Genomic DNA, 20,194 nt, shown 5'->3' with positions numbered 1-20,194 from the left:
TCGCCTTGTTGAACCTCATGAGGTTCACATGGGCCCACTTCTTCAGCTTGTCCAGGTCCCTCTGTATGACATCTTGGCCCTCAAGTGTGTCAACCACACCACTCAGTTTGGTGTCATCCGCAAATTTGCTGAGGGTACCCTCAATCTTGCTGTCTATGTCACTGGTAAAGATATTAACCCGAATTAGTCCCAATAAGGACACCTGAGGGACACCACTTGTCACACTTCTCCATCTGGACATCAAGCCATTGATCACTACCCTCTGGATGCAAGCATTCAACCAATTGCTCATCCACTGAACCATCCACTCGTGAAATCCCTCTCTCTCTAATTTAGAAAGAAGAATATTGTGGAGGACCACGCCAAAAGTCTTGCAGAAGTCCAGACAGATGACACCCGTAGCTCTTCCCTTGTCCACTGATGTAGTCACTCCATCACAGAAGGCCATTGGGTTGGTCAGGCAGGACTCACCTGTGATGAAGCCATAGTGACTGTCTCTGTTCACTTCCCTGTCCTCCATGTACCTTAGCATAGCTTATAGGAGAACCTGCGCCATGATTTTCCCAGACACAAAGGTGGGGCTGACATGTCGGTAGTTCCCAGGTTCCTCCTTTCTACCCTTTTTATAAATATGTGCAATATTTCCCTTTTTCCACTCACCAAGGACTTCTAACTGCCATGACTTTTCAAATATCATGGAGAGTGGTTTGGCAACTACATCAGCTGATTCCTTCAGGACTTTGGGATGCGTCTCGCCAGGTCCTTATACATATTCAGTTCCTCAGGTGGTCCCAAATCTGATCTTCTTTTACAGTGGGAGGGACTTTATTCCCTTAGTCCCTGTCTTGTAGTCAGTCTACTCAAGAGGGGTGGGAAGAGAGGTTGCCAGAGAAAAGTGAGTTGTAAAAAAAAATTGTTTACTCCAGCTTTCTTCTCCTCTGTTGTACCAACAGCAGTTTGTCTTACTCATCAAGGACAGACACACTTTCTTTGACCTTCCTTTTCTGGCTGGCATATCTGTAGAAGCCCTTCCTATTGCACTTTGTATCCCATGCCAAGTTCAGCTCCAAATCTTCCTGATCCTGTCTGTGTACAACCAGTCTGTGTCTAGTCTCTTCACAGGATACCTGTCCCTGCTTCTACTGCCTATGCATTTCCTTCTTGCCCTTTAGTTTGACCATATGTTCGTACGATCTTCATATATTGACAGTCTGGCTTTATAACAGGCTCACAAAATTGTCTTGTGTCTTTCTTTTTTCCTTTCAGAGGGCACTGTTTTCTGGATTACATTTTCATATTTTTTAATTGCCAGGTTTTCTGTTGCTAGACAGTAACTGTAAATGCCATCATATTTTGCAGAAATAAAAGACGTGTCTCTCTTCCAAAGAATAATCTGATAAGCCTACTGGATATAAGTTGATTTGAGAAGACAGCGACTGAAAAACGTAACTGGTTTAATTTGAAAACATAAATTTTAGAGTATTTTCAAGGCAAAATATTTTGTCAGCACACAGTTGTAAATTTCTAGAAGTAGCTCACAATAGAGTCAGTAATTCCAACAAGGAAGATATCTTTGTGTCTCTCCTCACCTTTTCTTCATAAATTCTTTTCTTCTTTAAAAATACCCTTAAAAGCATGGAAGAAGTCACTAAAAATAATATTTAAAGCATCTGTGAAATCAGAACAGAAATAAAAGGGTGAGGACAGAGCTGGTTTGAGTAATTCCCAAGATCTGACGAACTTCATGGTAAAGGTGCCCTATTTTAGACAGGATTTGTTGCATACAGGTTAGTTGCTGCAATGGGTTACACAAGACTTCCAGAAGCAGAGTCAGGCCCAGTGTAGGTGAGTTTTTAATGCCACCCTTCCCTTTTTCATAGCTTTATCTCACAAGAACAGAGTATTGTGGCTTTCATTTAATCACCTTTGAAATAACTGTCCAATTACACAATCATATGTTGCCAATCTTTCATAAGTTTCATATTTCAAAATAGACAAGGGAGTGATGTTGAAGAAACCTGCAACTGAGGACAGAGATGGTGGGGAGAGAAAAATGGAAGATACTTGTGTTCAGTAACAACTGCAGTGTTAAAGGTCTACTTCTTTGGGAATAGGTTACGTCAGTTCACACGGCATGAGGTCTAAATGTCTCTCCACATTTGTGGCATATTTTAGAAAAATATTTAGCTCAAGGTCTAAGTCCTAAGCTTTAATGAGATGAAATATATTAATTGTAAGTTTCTGATTTATATTTTTCAGAAGAATGGCGTATCAAATGGAACACTGCACAAAAAAACATTTATTGAACACTTTGAACAGGCACCAATGTATGTGACTGTTCTTACTTTCCTGGGTTTTGGAGTGGGAACAGTATTTGGCTACCTGCGAGATTTTATGAGAGCCTGGGGAATAGAAAAACGTAACATTGCTGCAGAGAGACAACAACAAAAAGTATGTATGAAAAAGACATTGTGTATCCACAACCGAGTTTTCCCCTGCTTACAAGTTACCTACAACCCTACTAAACAAGGCAGGCAGCTTTTGTTTTAGAGAAGAACATTGCATAGGTATGAGAGGAATGACATTCACTGTACTATAGTCAAACACATGACTGAATATGTACCTATATATATGTAAAATTATAATCGTCACCCAGAGAGATGTTCACCTTGTTCTAAGAGTGTCAGAATACTCTCAGAAAAATGCAGTCTCTGTGTATTAAGTCAACCCACAGAAAAAGAAAAATAATAAATGCCTTATTGTTAAATATATCATCTCTTCAATTTAATTAGACCCCAGTTTTTCTTTCTCACATCTGACTTACTTCGCCCTTCATAGCAATAAGTAGTGCTAACATCTTTGTAATGACTGACTTGTTTGCTGAACTGCTGGTCATAGAGCACTCAGGAATAATTCCCCGTGCACAAAGAGAATGTAGTCAGAATTCTTGTGAGTCCTGACTTAGAAAAAAATTCATCCCATGTAGTTCTAAGTGAAACTTGCAACTTAGCAAGCTCAACTGCCTTCAGGCTTCCTTTAGATTTTTTTGTGACTCCTCCTCCTCTGTGCAACTTGAACCATCATTTACAATAACATCTGGCATAATGGAGGAAAAACGTGAATAGCGTTACTGTTCCTTTTACAAATAAAGTTCAAAAATAGTTGCCTTTTCAAAGATGCATGCATTAATTAATGAAATATCATAGTGCAATCTTTTTATGAGCATTCTCATGGAATATCCATTTCAATTCACTTCAGGATTTGGCTGTTTGTTGAGCTGTTTTGATTCCAACCACGCCGGTTAAATCTTTTTGCCACCCACCGTTAATTACTTGTTCATTTAATTCTCCAGTCTCCCACATTTGCAACTACATTCCACATTATTTTATCAGTTTACTGTATCCAGTGTCTACTATGTCCATACTACTGTTTCATATAAAACTTTGGTTAGATTCCATATTGTTCTTTTAATTTCCAAGTAAAATCCAGAGCTAGAAATGAATTGTCAATCAAATTAGTTGTCTTAACTGACTGCTTGCATGTCCAGGCTAGGCCAGTAATGCCCAGATCAAATACATTGGACAAGCTTTAATGTAATTTATCCAGCATTTCCTGAAATATAATGAGTTGTTTATCCTACTTTTGCAGTTTGCTCCACAAATAGCAAAATGCTCAACTTGAAGCATTTGGATTCTCCTAGTGTGAGCCATGAATAGTTCTGTTTCCAACTTTTCAAATACTGGGTTATATATTTGGGCAACTTATTGACCATTTAAAAAAAACCAAACAAACAACAAGAAAACCCCACCTCTAAAGAAGCCAGCACTGTCTTTCAAGGAAATTAGAGTAAAATATTTGTTGAATGGGGTTGTTTGTGACATATGAACTGGTGGCTGTTATAGCTCTCTGTTTGCTAATGTATTAGGTTTTCCTAATGGGAATGACTTGGGTACAGAAGCAGACATTTTCCTAGCAACATAACCCTGTGCATGTTTTCAAACCAGGATTTTGTGCCACTTTATCAAGATTTTGAGAACTTTTACACCAGAAACCTCTATATGAGAATACGAGATAACTGGAATCGTCCAATTTGCAGTGTCCCAGGGCCGCAGTTTGACCTCCTGGAACGCGTTACAGATGATTACAACTGGACATTTAGGTGAGTCATCTTATATTCTGCAGCTGTAAGCTTCATAAGAATATTCCTGATAAGTCTGGAAAGCACAGAAGGTTTAATCTAGTGCCTCATACCTAGATACTCTATCAATATACATCAGCATATTTTTTTCTGAAATCAGTACTATGCTGCCCCCTTGCTTCTGAATATTGTTTGGAAATGTGATATAGTAGGGACTGAACTGTCACAAATGGGCTTTTTTTGTCTGTGTCAACACCGGTAAGACAACTTGCATTTCATTTATAACAACAGACCTTTAGTCAGAATATTACAACAAAATTGGTTGTGCCCCTTGGTTAGGATTTAAACCATAATTTCTTGTATTGCATAAATGTGCCTTGTTATTTATGTAATGAGTCTTTGGCAGTGAGTTTTAAGTAGTTTACAGCTTGAAGATTGCAGTATATTGCAACTGTTACTGAATTAAATAGATATGGAAATTCACCACATTGACAATATATAGTTTAACTATATTTCATTTTATTTGGAATATATCAGAATGTTTCCCACAATATTTTCCTCGGGTTTAATTTCTGTGAGCATGTGAACATTGATGCCTTTGTGAAAGCCATTGACAATTTTCTTGAAAACATGATGTCTATAGATTTTTCCTTAATAAAGTACTTGGTTGGTTTGTTTATTTAAATAGATAAAAGCATCCTTTCACCTAATACTAGTATACTGCTATCTACAGCTTGGAATCTGGGAAACATCCTGTGCAAGAAGCAGTATTTAGTCAGGAAAAGAGAAAGGCTGGAAAAACTTTTGGGATGTTAATATATATGAATATTGTAAGTTCACAAAGAGGAATTTGACAGTGGAGCAATATTTGGTGGGATAACTTGGAAGTTTTTTCTTTTCTTTTTGTTTGGGATTGGAGAGAAAGTTGCACTCTTCTTTATAATTTTCTTTAATTATAGGTTTACAGGAAGGATTATCAAGAATGTAATCAATATGGGTTCTTATAACTACCTCGGCTTTGCAGAAACGGATGTTAATGCTTTGAAAACTGTGACCATAGAGTTGCAAAAATATGGGACAGGAATCTGCAGTACCAGACAGGAAATGGGTGAGTAAACAGCCAGATGGCCACCAACGTTTCTGTAATTGTATCTTTTTTCTAACAGATATCTTGAAGGAATTGGATACTTAGGGAATTTTAGTTATATTGACAATTACTTTTTTTCCTATTAAAAATGATACTGGGTTTTATTCATTATCACATTATCACATAAGGATTTTTTTAAAAGGGAAAAATTATTGGATTTTGGAAAAGGAAAAAAAGAGTGTCATATAGTGACCTGGGATTTTTAACAATAGAAGTAAAAGACTTACTTTTAAAGAGCAGTAAAATAAACACTGAGATTTCAAGAACTGTTCTAGGGCAAATTTAATTGCATCACAGATTTATATCAGTTACCACATACAGTGTGTTCTGATTGGTAAAATGACCTTTTATATAATTCTTTTAATCCCATGTTCTAAGAATATATTGTTGTTTTACGAAATTTTTTGGGCAGAATGTTGACATTTCTAGTGTGCCTCTAAAGAACAAATTCAGGAGGGCTCCATCTGAATGTTTCAGTTTACATGACCTTCATGTCTGCTTCTTTTGTTTGTAGGCTGCATGTAGTATCTTCTTCAGTTGTTCACTTTTACACAAAGCCTTGCATTCCTAATAGAAAACAGCTTCTTATTAGTAGTGTGGACACACTTTTTTCTTTTATAACCACTTGTGCCCTTTCAGCTCTATTCTGGTTCACGGTTGAGCATATTTGAATAATTCTGAGTTAAACTTCTATATACACATACACTTTCAAGAGAGAGGTAGGGAAGGATTTGTATGAAAGTTCTTACCTTTTTTCAATATCAGTTGACATCTTCATCTTAGAAAAACAGAAAAGAATGTTTTCCTTCCTGGATAGATGACATTTCAAAGCTTTTGTTGTTACTGTGTGGCTGAGCTTAAGTGGTTTGATGTAAAAATTCAGTGAGTTATAAGCTATAAATTGCCTATAGGGTCCTAATCCAAGAAGCACTTGAATGTATTTGTAATTTCAAGCTAATTGACTTTGAATGTTTATGTGCATTTAAGTGCCTGGCACATTTAGGATTTTACCAGGATCTCTCTCAAAGTAGTGATAGATTTCTCCTTTTGAGCAGGATTATTTCAGGATTCTTTGAGAAGATTTCAGAAAGAGGAGAAAACAAAGAAGAAACAAATCAAATCAATTACAGTGATGTTTGAAAAAATTTATGATAATAAAACCGCCCTTTGTGGTCTTCCACCTAAACTCCTCTGCTTATAACTGTGCAGACTATGGAGTGGGTATAAAAAAGCTGTCATATCAGAATGTTGTTGCAAGTAGTTTGCTCTCAGAATAAGTTAATATGGATGTTTTAACATGATCATTTATATTGTTACAAAACTCTGTTTTACTAAGGAAATTTAGTGAAGCTAAAACTTGCTAAACGTAAAACAGTTATTCTACGTTCCCAGAAAAGTAACTTAAGACTGTGTGTAAACAGTTCAGAAATTAACTTCAGTGAGAACTACAAACCCCTGTTCATGCTTTCTCTAAAATAGTATCACACATGCCAGTTGAGTACACATTCTTGTTTAAGCACAAAACCATAGGAAACTGAGAAAAAAAAGGGCTGGTCTTCCTAGATTTGTTTTCCATAGAAAGATTTAAGGCTTTTCACTCCATTTTTTAATTCCATGCTCTTTTTAAATTATAATAATAATAAATCATTTTATTAAGACAATAGTGTCATTTGAGGTACATTCCTGAGGCTTTTGAGGGACTTCCAATCTCAAAAAAAAATATTTTCCTTTTTTTAAAACTAACGTAACTCTTTTCCCTTAAGAGTACGATCTTGGTGTTATAAGTGGTAGTTCTATGAAAGCGTTGGCTTAATGTTCAGTAGTAAGAAAGCAAATCAAATACTAGAAATTACTAGGAAGTTAACAGAAAGCCAACCATAGAACCTCAGTAAGGTACTGCACAAAGCTGTGGTTTGCTGTCACCTTGAGTACTCTGTGGAGTTCTGGTCAAACACATTTAGCAGAACTGGGAAGTGTCAGAGAAAGGCAATAAGAATTATCAAAGGCCTCAAAGAGCTTCTGGGTGAAGAACTATTGGCAGAAATGCCTGTCATTTGACCTGAGAAGATTCTAAAGAGGGAAGTCATAGAAATCTTCAAAATTATGTGTGGTATGTAAGAGTCATCAGGGTTAGCTGTTCATTGTCTCTTCCACAAGATCTGCAGAGCATTGTGTGATATTGATATAAGGTTTCCATCTAAACACAGGAGGCAGCTCTCCACATTGGAGGTCCTAGGAACTGACTGCAAAGAGGTTTGCAGATACCAAAATTTTACACTCCCTTGCTCTCTAGGAGCCATTGGCCAACATACAGAGGGAGAGATCATTGATAATTACTAGAAATACCAAAACTATTATCTGATTCAGGATGTCCTTATGCTCAGATTATAAACCGGGATACCTGAAGGGAAGTTGTAGCAAGGAGGGTGCTGGTCTCTTCTCCCAAGTAACAAGTGATAGGATGAGAGGAAATGGCCTCAAGTTGCACCAGGGGAGGTTTAGATTGGATATTAGAAAAAGTCTTTACCAAAAGACTGGTCAAGCATTGGAACAGGCTGCCCAGGTAAGCGGTGGAGTCTCCTTCCCTGGAGGTGTTAGAGAAATATGTAGACATGGCACTTAGGGACATGGTTTAGTAGGCATGGTGGTGCTGGGCTAATGGTTGAACTGGATGAAGTAAGAGTAATGAACATTGGTTCTGAACATTCTTAAATGTTGAAAGATTTAAATAACTGGAAACCAGCTAGTCAAGTAACTGAAATATGCACAACGTTAGGGTATTTAATGTAAAATACCTCCAATAAAAATCTCTATACTATGTTTTATTTATTTTAATCTTTTATTGAAAATGTTAAAAGGTTTAATAACAATACTAAGAGGAATCTAAATAAATTTGAAGTAACAAGTATTCCCTCTATACAGTGAAAAGGATGACAACTTGATTGTGAAGTCCCTTTTTTCCTATGCAAATCAATGTATTTTAATGGCTAGAGTAGAAGTTGGCTACTCTTGAAAAGAGGGTCACAAGTTTTTTCTCTGAGCCCGTCCTCTCATTCTTACCTTTGTAGTCGGCCTTTTCTAAGCAACATAACAATATTAAGGGAGAAATATGCAAATGGCTACTTCACACTATTTCCTTCTTGCTAATTGCAGATGGTTATAAAATTAGTAATGTTACACTATTTTTTTTCTTTTAAGATAAGGCAGATTATCACATCCTGAACAGAATACTCTTAGCCTTAGCACCAGGGCAGTGATGGGGCTGTCACAGCAGCAGCTAGTAGTTCCAATGCTCTGTTTATCCAACTCACCAGTATTCCCTATGGAGATGATATACGTGAGTAACAGGAGCAAAGGTATCATTAGCGCTACTTAAGCAGCCAAGCCGGATTCCTGTCTTTTGAAATCCTTCTCCTGTGATTATGTCTTAGACCAAAAGACAAGACGGAGCCTGTACAGAACGCTTGCAGGGTGATTCATTCTGGAAGGCACGGTTAGGAGATTACGTTTTAACACCAATTTGCACTCAGTTGTGGGGCTTTTTATTTGTTTGAGAATTTTTTATATCTGTGATCTAATTTCTAAAAAACATATAAGAAAACCTGTGTCAACATATAAGTTAGAAAAGTGGCTCCATCCCTTTCACTTCCTTCTGTTAGGTTTCAAGGCCTCATATGAACTTCTATCAGCATTTCAAGAAAGTAAAAATGGTTATTTGGCCATTCTTTATTTAATTCCACTTCAAAGCTTTAATTAAGACCAGGAGTCATTTTAAACTCAATACTCTACAAACAAAGAAATAAATGGTCCATTTTTCAGTTAGGAGAAAGAGATAAAGAACCGAAGTTCCTGTAATTTATAGTTTTCAAGTAGGAGCTTAAGGAGAAATATGGCTACATAAATGGGAATTCCTGTGTGTATATATATTTCATAATCTTGGCTGCTGATAGGGTATGATATAAATTACGAAAGACTTTACATGAGAAATTTTCCTTATTTGTCCTCTTCTATTAACATAATTTTCCCTTTTTTTGCCTACCCTCTCATAAATAACTGATCCAACTTATGATCAAAGTGTCAAGTTTGTTCCTGGTATTTCATCACTGCAAAAGTATGTTTGCAAAGTATGATTAAGCTCTTGACAGTCCTTCTTCTAGCAGGAGGAACTGAAGGTATCAGGAGTATCTAAGGGTTGTATGATCTGTATGAAACCTAAAATATCTCCATTATCTGTGTACATGCAAATATTTAGGCACTTCAAATGCTGCCCTCCAGGCTTTAGCATGAAGAGGCAGAACTTAAAGTGTAGATTTTAGCCGTATGATTTTATAAGGAAAAAAGCAAACAAAAGTGGAAGTTTTGTTAAAATAAATCTACTCTTCTCTGAGAATCAGTAAATTACACAGGTACAATATTATACCTCTGATGCCCACAGCATCTTTGTGGTAAGAAAGCTCTGTCAGCTGGTAGCAATATTAAGAAAGCTTGAGCATTTCCTTTCTTTCAAATGCTTCCTCAAAATCTACTTCTTTTGGGGCTCTTTTATGTATATGCAACATTAAATTAGACAACTACATAACATTACTCTGTACTTTCCTCCCTCTCTCTCTTACCAATATGTATCATTCTACAAATTAAGGCCTTACTTTTGCAGTGGGCTTTTTAGGATGGTGATACCAACTGCAACATTCACCCTTGTTGGTTGGTGTAAATAAATAATACACTTCCTACATCTTCTGTTTCTTCATCCTTCTAGGAATAACTCATCCAATCTCGCTTTTGTGAAAGTGTGCATTTGTTTCAGCAATATTATTTTTTCATCTTTGACAGTATCTTACCAGAGTTTGTGACCTTAAGCTTCAAATGTGAAGGGAAGTTTAGGTGTTTTTTTTCCCCACCCTCCTAAGATTACCTCTGAAAAACTGTCACTTTCATACGGTAATGCTTCTTATTTAGCTTGGTTAGTCACATCAATGATCCATAGGATTCCCAGTTGCTGGTCATGTGTGGAAGTGACTGTTAAGGGAATCTATTCTTTCTTTCAATGACTTGTTGCTTAGCAGTTTATTCTTCCAGCTTTTGATTAACTCAAAGCGAGCAGATATTTTCCTGTCTTCTTTGGTTTTCAGAATTCCAATCATAAAATTCTGTTAAAAGATGCTCTTGCCAATGTTGGCAGCTTAACCAGTACATGTCATTAGTGCATAAGATCCTGAAAGACTGTATCGGGCAGACTAACCAGTGGTATAATCTGCGTTGTCCAAGCTGAAAGCATCAAAGCTAAATAATTAACTGCGTGGATTATTGGAAGTACATTTTCAATCTTTATGTGTCTAGTAGACTAACAGTAACTTTCAATCCAAGTGCATGGGGAAGCCTATGAAAGCCTGTCAAAGCACAATGTACTTCAGGTTCCCTGTCCCCAGAGCGCAGTGACAAGTTAATAGAAGGATTTGGGTCATCACATTTTGAAAATGAGGGGATTTGCTTTCAAAACTGTGAGAATCTGTGGAGCTGACTAGCACTGTGAAAATCCACTTCTGATAAGCTCTTCAGTTTTACTTTCCATAACACCCATATAATCTTGAAACACAGTAACACCTGCTGTACTGTATTGCATACAACTGTTCAGCAAGAAAGAGTAACTTTCAAAAGAAAGTATTCCATTTTGTCTCTCAAAGTTTCATGTAGCTTTCTCTCTTTCTTTTTGACTTAAATCTTTCCCAATAAGATGATGTACATTAATTAGTTGTATCATTTCTCAGGTCAAACCAAGCTGTAGCAGCATAAAAATTAGAGCATGTAGAGTATGGGGAGAACTTTAGTATGTATGGATAGGACAAGTATAGAAGGTATCTATATATGCAGTGTATTAATAAAAATATGTGTAGTATATCATTTGTAATTCACTAGTTCATGATGCTGGTCTGAATTCAGCACAGTACAAGACATTTTAAGGTCCATGGTAACCTGACTTCACACTGCTAAGGTTTTATTTAATGAAGATCAGTGTAATTACTACCTTTATTATGTAGCTTGAGATGTAGCAGCTTGTGCCAGTGGGAGTTCCAAATATGCATGCGTCTCATAGTGCTGTTTGTGCTTGTTGGGGTGGTTGCTATGACCAGCTGGGAACACTAGTGGATAAGCCCCATTCCCTCAAAGCATATCTGACCCCTTGTCTCCTCCAGTGGAGAGAAGAGATATAAGTAGTACAGTTTATATGATGTCCAAGGACTGACCTATACTGGATTCATCTTCTGATATGATTAAATAGTTGCATAATTTATTACATAAATACTCCTTTTACTTTAAAACTGGGAAAATGCAAGCTGACATGCTTTATCAACTCTACTCAATGTATGCGGCTGTCATGGACCTCCCACTGACAGTACTGATGTGCATTGTATTTCTTCTGTAACACCTCACTTACTGTCTACAATATTTCCACTATAATCAAAGTAATTTAAAATGGGGATCATTTTGCAGATCCTTGTCATTCAGGTTTTGGTTTTGTAGACTCTATCCCCGGTGCTTCCAGTCTGTATTCCAGGATTTGTAGACAATAGTGATATACAATACCATCTACATTCACTGTTAGGATTAGTAAACTGAAGTGGGAGTCGGTCACTTTCAGAATGTCTTATTCTTCTCCATCACAAAATAAAAAAAAAATAGGTCATAAACGTGCTGTTCCTTTCTAGTTCATCTAAAAGATGCTTGAACAGAATAATCTGTATTGAGTCAGGCTTTTCTTGTTTGTAAAAACAGAAAACATATGATCAATTATAAAAGACAATTCAACTCCACCCGAGTAGTGTCAGATTTACCTCTGGAAGAGCTGGGAACAATTTTCTTGTGCCTTAAGATGCCTGCCTTGCGAAGCACACGCTGCTTGTTTCTCATGCTTTCACAAACTTCCTTCTAATTCAAGCTGTGATCATAGTTTGGTTGGCTTCAAGCTTGCATTTCAGATGTCATTTTCTCTTTGTGTGCTGATAGTCCCCAAGCGACAAAATAACATCTGTAAGGAACACTAGTGCAGCTGACCATGCTGGAACCCTCAGTTGCCATTGAGTGTTCTAACCAGGTTGAAGACTAACTGGATCCAAAATTCCAAAAAGAAAATGTAAACAACCATAGCAATACACCCTGAGACTTACTGTGCTTACAAGTTAAGACACAGGTTCTTACAGAAGTCTCCAGTGAGTAACTCAACTCTTATACACTATGTGATTTTGCATTTCACAGAGCATGGGTACTAGGCGGCAGCTGTGTGCAGAGCCAACACATATTGTTGTGTATCTCAGGGTCCACAAATGCAAAAAGTAGTCATCCTCAAAGAGCTTTAGTCAGAGTCAGCTCACATCTGCCGGACATTCCACAGAACCAAATTTTCTGATTCATGTTACTTAAATTATCAGAGCACAAACCATAGACAACCCAGCTCAATGTATATACAAACGATGATTGTGGAGAAACTCTTGAAGCTCTGCTGGAGTTGACTCAGGTCTAGCAGAACTCAGCAAGTCTGTGTGCAAAATCATGACACTATTGTTCTTTACTGCCCATGTAATCCAGATTTTTCCAGAAGCCACATGATCCTTGCTCCTTATCTTTCTGGCTATTGGAGGATTACTTGCCTGCATGACACTTTTCACATTTTGCTTCCAAGTAAATACCATTCTTACTTTGGATATTTAATGAGAAAAAATAATGACAACACTACCTCACTGTAACTAGCTGAGTTAGTGCTGTTGCTGAAACTGTACTGCCGACATTTGTGTTTGAATTTTTTTTTTAATGAGCTTTCCTTCATAGTGAAGATAAGATCATCTTTCTGACTCAAGGTTCTTGTCAAGACACTCTAGCTAAGCTTCTGCTTTCCTCCTTTTTTCTGCCCTTTGTCCATCATAATGAACACGGATTTCTTGTTCCCGTGAATTGTAATTCACTTCGCCTATATTATTGTGACGCCACTTTGTGTAGTGAAATTCACTTCCCTAATATTTTCTTCTATTCCCTGCTTACAGCCTTATTCATAGGGGAAATGCTCTGTCAGAATCCACAGGCCACTCTCTTTTCTTCCCCACAGATCAACCTGTAAGAGTTCCTTCTGCCTTGGTACCTGAATTGCACAGCCAGGCAACCAAAGACTAGAGAGCTGGCAAGTTGAGATGATTCATTACTGTTCGAAGTTATTTGTTACCTCAATCCCTTAACGTCACTTTTTTGTTTGTTGGCTTTTGTGTTTTGTCATCCTCCATTGTGAGCAGGGTGGGAAAAATATTGCCTTTGTTGAATAGTTGGAGCAACTTATTTGTTTGGAGACTCCAGGCACTAATAATAGATAAGGAATGTGGGATTAAGAAGGCTCTCTAGTGTTGCCTTATCATTTACATTTGACTGCTGAGAGGTAGGAAAGAGGAGAGTTATGACATAGCTTTTACCTTCCAAAGCAGAAAACTATGAAGAACATTTTTGTTTGTCTACCCATGTAAAATCATATTTAAGGATTTTGTACGTATACATAGGCACCCAAGAAATGGGTTGTCATCCATCTTTGCTTTCACAGCCAGAAAGAACTCAACAATGCCTAAGAAGTTTGTCCCTATAAAAAAGAAGTATTTTTGCGCTCATTGAAGCAGGAGAAAAAGGCAAGGAATTGCAACAAAAGTTGTTGTTATGGAAAAAAAGGAACCTTTCCCAAAGCAGCCATCTTGCTACCTTAACGGCAACAGCATTTATTAGCATTAATTACAGCTGGTCTGCATCCTTGCTTTTTCTCAAATTATCTCACAAGCACAAGATACAAATGGAAAACCTTCATTAGAACTTAATGTCTTATAGCTTAATGACACACTTCTAACCTGTTCTTTTGTACGTTTTATGTCCTTAGAATTAATGACTTTCACAGTTTAAAGAGATTTAAAATTCACTTTACTTATTTCTGCAGGCACCCTAGACAAACATGTAGAACTAGAGAAACTTGTGGCCAAGTTCCTTGGTGTAGAAGATGCTATGGTGTTTGGCATGGGCTTTGCAACTAACTCAATGAATATTCCAGCCCTTGTTGGGAAGGTGAGTACTTCCTTAAGGAATATAGAGCAGCTGTTTATTTATTGTTTTAACAGTTGTTGCAGTATTCTGAGCATGCATTAAGTGGTAAGGTTTGATCAAGGAACAGAGCTTAATATCAGGAATGCATGAGTCATAAAGCTGATGACCTTGTGACCTTAAAATGCTCCTTCATCATTTTTTTTCTAGCTCTGGGTGTTGCCATCACATCTAACATCTTGTTAAGGATGAGTGATATGGCTATTTAACTCCTCTTAATGAAGTTACTTCTTCCAAAAGTGTAAGAAAATGTTGCATCCCTTGTCGCAGGTGTTGTGGGAAGAAGTATTTGGGCTACTTACAGAGGTATTGCCTCGCTGCCTGTGATGAGAGATGATGGTTAGGATATTTTTACACCACTTTCTGCAAAGAGAAAGCACAGTGTTTAGCATTCCTGATTAATAGATCTCCAGCCAGCCCTGCAAAGAGAGCTGGCAGCAAATGCAAGTCTAAAGTTGTGACCATATGATAAAAGTTGGGTTCTTATTTGGTGTTGAAGGGGCTTCATCTCTAATTTGGGGCACTTAACTCAAAAGCAGGAAAATCCATCGTACTGTCCATCACAGCTCCTGACATAACAAGCAGATACGTGGTGCTGTTACCTGGGAAAGTGGGTAGCTCCTCTTTATTTCATGCAAGTGTGAAACAGTATTTCCCTTTTGGTGGAGACGAAATGAACTCACTGTGTGGTGTGTGAACAAGATTTTTCTGAAGCGTAAGTGTAGAGGTGAAGTCACTTCTTCACTCACTATTGAAGATGAATCTAGCTTTTGCAAGAGACTTCTAAAATACATGTATACAAGGTTTGGGCAGGGAGAATTACTTCAGCTGCCCCGAACACACACTTCTATCTGCAGTGGTACTGGAGAAGTTGTATAGCAATTTCAAAGAGAATAGATACAGAGAATTAATGAAGGTAAATTTATGAAATTGCAGACTTCCATAACAGCATGTGATACTTGTCCCTTGTGCAACTATAAAACAGTTTTCCCTCACTTGGTTGATCTATATGACCTTAGTTGGAATATTTTCAGATAAGTGACACATACATATATTACTATATGTATTACAGAGAATATAACTATAATAATTCAGTATATATAAATATATAGTATTATAATATATTATAAATATTAATGTAATTGTCCTATGTTGAAGATATTTACTTTTAAATTTTCTTCTGTAAGTAAGCGTAGCAGCTACATTTTCTTGTCAAGATGGTACATTGTTACTGTTAGTTCTCCATATCAGTCTTTTTGCAGATTTGTGTATCTCTCAGCCTATGCATAATCTGTGTTTCAAAAATATTTATTTACTTAATTTTGTATTGTCCTTTAGGCAATGAAACCACAGCACATGATGCGTAATAGAAAGCAGAGCTAAATTAGGGTTCCAACTTGAATTTTAACTGTGAATCTTGGCTCCTGTTCATATAACATAGAATGTTATTTCTCCTGTATTTCTATTTTAGTTTCTAAAAAGAAAATGAGTTTTCAGCTGAGCTTAATTAATGAAAAATAAACTACAGGTGAACTGTATGTGCATTTACCAGAGAAAGACTGGCTGGTGCCTAGGCTGCACTCATATCTTAATGGAAGGGGGATTTATAAGGCATCAATCAGTTCTCATCTCATTCCTACAGCCCAAAGTGTTGATGTCAGTCCAGCCTCAGTATTACTCCTCCTTACAGTACTGTCTGTATATATACAGCAGTCTGTATATGGGGTGATAACTGCATTTTCCTTGCAACACAAAGTAGACTGCAGACAGGTGGTAGAGGAAGCAACATAACTTGATTTTACTACAAAGCAGTCAGTCAATCTCTGCTAGGATTACTCATTACTTTCCACTTACAGGAAATATTTGGCCTCTTGGCACCACCCAGGAATGCCTGAGAATCTGATCCCGTAGTTTCTACTTGCCTTTGCAGTGGATCCTGGCACCTTCAGAAAAGTGGCAGAAAATCCAGTTTGTATTTGATACTTACAGCTTAATTGGTGCAATGCTGTATCATAGACACGTATGCTAACACACACGTGCAGAATTGTCAACAGCCTCCCAATTCATGCAGATGCTTATTGTACTCCTTCTCCACAGGGCTGCCTCATTTTAAGTGATGAGTTGAACCACACTTCTCTCATTCTTGGTGCGAGGCTTTCAGGTGCTACTATTAGAACCTTCAAGCATAATAGTGAGTATTGAAGTTGGAAATATTTAGAGACAGAGTTGTTCACACCTCAGAGGCGAGAATGCTTTCTTTCAATGCTTGCTTTTCTGTCAGTTCCCAGGTGATACTTTTGACCAGGCAGAAGGATTAACATTCAATATTACAAGTGGTTTCTGATATTATTTTCTGATAGGGAAAAATTAAGTGTAATACTATAATTGCTGTTATGCATTATTTGAATCATCAGGTTGGACCTAATTTCAAAATCCAGAGACTCGCTGTCTTTTTGACATGCTGAATGACTGTGTGCTGTCATAAAAGTTTTTATTGTTATTGTCCTTATAGCCAAAATAGCACTCATAAAAACCTACTCAATAGTTCCTGCCTCTGTTTCTCGCAGGTTCAGTGCAACCAGAGTAACATCAATGTGACATTGCCTTGAAACAGTTACCTTGAATTCCCAGAGGGCTATACCAAAGGTGCAGATCATACCAATCACAAATATTCTTGGAAGTTTAATTTTAGTATAGAAATCATCCATTAATTTTGCAGTCATGTATTATCTTTTAAAATACTCATGCTTATTAACTTTTATTTATTTAATGCCTCTGTGGTCACTATCAGAGAAAGTGTGATTGGGTTTGATGAGAACAGCTTGTTCTTTTCCCGTATTCCCAATCACAATTCTCATTTCCATCCTCATTGCTGTCACCAGGTGGTGATTGCAACAGAGGTTAAGATGCTAGAGAAGTGGTAAGGAACAAGAAAAGAGGTCTGATCACCTTTGTCAATAGCTAATATAGTCCCTTTTCTTTATTAAGTGTTGTGTTCAGCCCTGTGGTGAGCAAAACCGAGTTATGCATATGCAATAAAAGTCCTAAGGATTTGTTGGAATGATATGCACACTATAATTATAATATAATGTGTTGTTATAATTAATATCTATTCATAATTTGGGTAAGAAGCAATTTCTGAAGGTCATTTGTGAATTGAAGTTCATCTGAAATTGAATGTTTTCACACAGGTAATTATTCATAGATTAGCCTGTAGCATAGCCCAACTTGGTTCGCTTCCACAACTCTGCATACAGTTGCTAGACCGGTCTTTTCTCAATTCTGCCTTAGTTTGTTTGGTGTCTTATCCCATTCAAAAGGGTTTGCATCACATCTTGTGGGATGACCTCTCACTACCTGGAGCCAAGTGTTCTTAGTTTCTCTGACCATCTATGCTATCTGCAGCCCAGTTGGCTTGTGTCACTTCTCACAGTATTTCGAAGAACATTCTAGTCTGAGGAGTGTATTACTCTCAACTGCTAGGAAAACAGCAAGGCATCAATTTGAAGCTGTTGTTCTTGCTTTAAGGAATTTGGTCTCTAACCATCCCCCAATGTTTCATTCTGCTCTCAAGAATCATAGAATTGTAGCTGATACCTAACCAACATCTGCTTGTGCTTATGTTCCTTTGTGAATAATGTATTGATCTAAAAATAATAGTCATTTGTCCAAAAAGCACTAATCCAGCACTGGAAAATGTAGATGGTTGCTTTAAGGGTCTTAGCAAACATCAATAGAAACCCATCCAATTTGCTTTGGAAAAACTCATTGCTTTCTAAATTAGAGATCCGATTTGTCAGTCCGTCTTTTACGCCATTTCTGAGACATCACCTTAACTTATTTTCAAAATACAACTGTGGACACTTACACAAATACTGTTTGGAATTTGACTGTCAGCTCTTGAACTCACGATTTTGTAGGCCTTGAATCTTAACCTAATTTGCATTTAGAGGGCACTTTATTTGAAGCATCTTCACACATTCATGCTCTCCCTCTCAGCTACTGTGAGACTTTCAGTACGTTAGTTCCACATTTTAAAAGTTCTTTCTTTCAAGTATTTCCTTAATCATACCCATAAGTTACTCATCACCAACAGCTTTTAAAATCACATGTGCCAAAATGTATGTATAAGTCATAGAATCACCAGGTTGGAAGAGACCCACTGGATCATCAAGTCCAACCATTCCTATCCAACACTAAACCATGCCCCTCAGTGCCTCGTCCACCCGTGCCTTAACACCTCCAGGGAAGGTGACTCAACCACCTCCCTGGGCAGCCTGTTCCAGTGTCCAATGACCCTTTCTGTGAAAATTTTTTTCCCAATGTCCAGCCTAAACCTCCCTTGGTGGAGCTTGAGGCCATTCCCTCTTGTCCTGTCCCCTGTCACTTGGGAGAAGAGGCCAGCACCCTCCTCTCTACAACCTCCTTTCAGGTAGTTGTAGAGAGCAATGAGGTCTCCCCTCAGCCTCCTCTTCTCCAGGCTAAACAACCCCAGCTCTCTCAGCCGTTCCTCATAAGGACTTTTGCTTTGGAGAAATATCTTTTGCTTTGGAGAAAATACATTTGGGGGCAGATAGCAGTGGAAAGTGTAATCCAGCAGGACTGCCTTTGTAGGATGCATAGTTTCACCCAAAAATAAGTAGACAGCCTTGCTCTCTGTGGATCTGTCAGGGAGTAGTGCAATAAGCATCAGTACAGCAAATTCATTAAGGACACACATAACCAAAATTTACAGCTTGTTCGGGGGGAGTTCTTTTCAGTTAGATGGGTGCTTTTTTGTTTTGTTAGATCAGCGCGGTGTTGCTTATGCTCCCAGATTATCTTTTTTGTTAATGAGTGGATATATAGCATACACACATGCATGCACACACATGCCCAAATTTTCAAGTGTGTTAGCATTGTCATTGTCATGTATATGAATAGGAGAGCTGAGACATTATCCATGTCATAACGCTTGATGCAAAAGAAAGGTTCCTTATGGTATATTCACCCTGTGAATGAATGGAAAACTTTGCAACTTGAGTTAGCACTTGAAGATCTTTAATAAGCATTAATTTCAGCCTCAGCTAGTAATGTGTTTTTTCTTCCCTTTTCTTCTTCCCTGTATTCTCACTAAAAAAAGGCAGTACACCCTGCCTCTTCTTTCGAAGGACAGGAGATTGGTGTACATTGTTTCATATAAGGAAATCAATGACCTTTTAAAGAGCTCAGTTCTGGCCATCAACCAGAGGATGTTACTGTGCCAAAGGCTTGGCAAGCACCCTTTGATGAGCAGTTGGAACAATACTCCAGCAAGACACAGAAAGAAAGAATAAATCTGAGTCCTATCCCAAAGAGGATTAGGGCTTAATGTGCATTTCATCCTGACTTGTATGTACAGAGTCGTGTGCTGGCATGAGTTGATTCATCTCCTTTGGAGATTTGCCGAGTTACACACACATACTATTTGACCCAGTATTGCTCTACAATAAAAACAAAAGAAGAGATGCCAGGCAGTACCAACATTAGTGCCTGAGACGTGCTTTCTGTGCAGCAGAATCAAAATACACGCAAATCAGGCAGCCGATTTTGAGGTTACCTTTTTTGCTATTAGAATGCATCTTGAGAAAGCAGGATTTTTACCATGCTCCTTGTTACTTACTTCAACTTCTTTTCAAATGCTGCTTAATACCCTTGACAAAACTGCCTAGAACATGTTTACTTTGGCTCAGACTTCCTTGTTTGCATGTGTGTAGAAGAGACACTCTGAGAAGAGTGAGGTGTGAATGTTTGTTGCAGTCATTATAAATGGT

General features: G+C 37.7%; 1 protein-coding gene across 2 annotated transcripts in view; it reads left to right on the top strand.

The window, feature by feature from the left end:
* Positions 1 to 20,194, top strand: part of SPTLC3 (serine palmitoyltransferase long chain base subunit 3) — a 78,272-nt gene that overhangs the window by 21,566 nt on the left and 36,512 nt on the right. The window contains exons 2-6 of one of the 2 annotated variants that reach the window (XM_069850135.1): positions 2,263 to 2,451; positions 4,005 to 4,159; positions 5,098 to 5,246; positions 14,242 to 14,366; positions 16,500 to 16,593. In XM_069850135.1, coding sequence (XP_069706236.1) covers positions 2,263 to 2,451; positions 4,005 to 4,159; positions 5,098 to 5,246; positions 14,242 to 14,366; positions 16,500 to 16,593 — 712 coding nt within the window. Of the gene's footprint in view, positions 1 to 2,259; positions 2,452 to 4,004; positions 4,160 to 5,097; positions 5,247 to 14,241; positions 14,367 to 16,499; positions 16,594 to 20,194 lie in introns of both variants that reach the window. The other variant, XM_069850134.1, reaches the window with a different exon arrangement.

This window comes from Phaenicophaeus curvirostris, chromosome 2 (assembly GCF_032191515.1).
Source record: "Phaenicophaeus curvirostris isolate KB17595 chromosome 2, BPBGC_Pcur_1.0, whole genome shotgun sequence".
Classification (NCBI taxonomy): Eukaryota; Metazoa; Chordata; class Aves; order Cuculiformes; family Cuculidae; genus Phaenicophaeus; species Phaenicophaeus curvirostris.
Note: the sequence above shows the minus strand (reverse complement) of the source record. Positions and strands in the feature narration are given on the sequence as shown.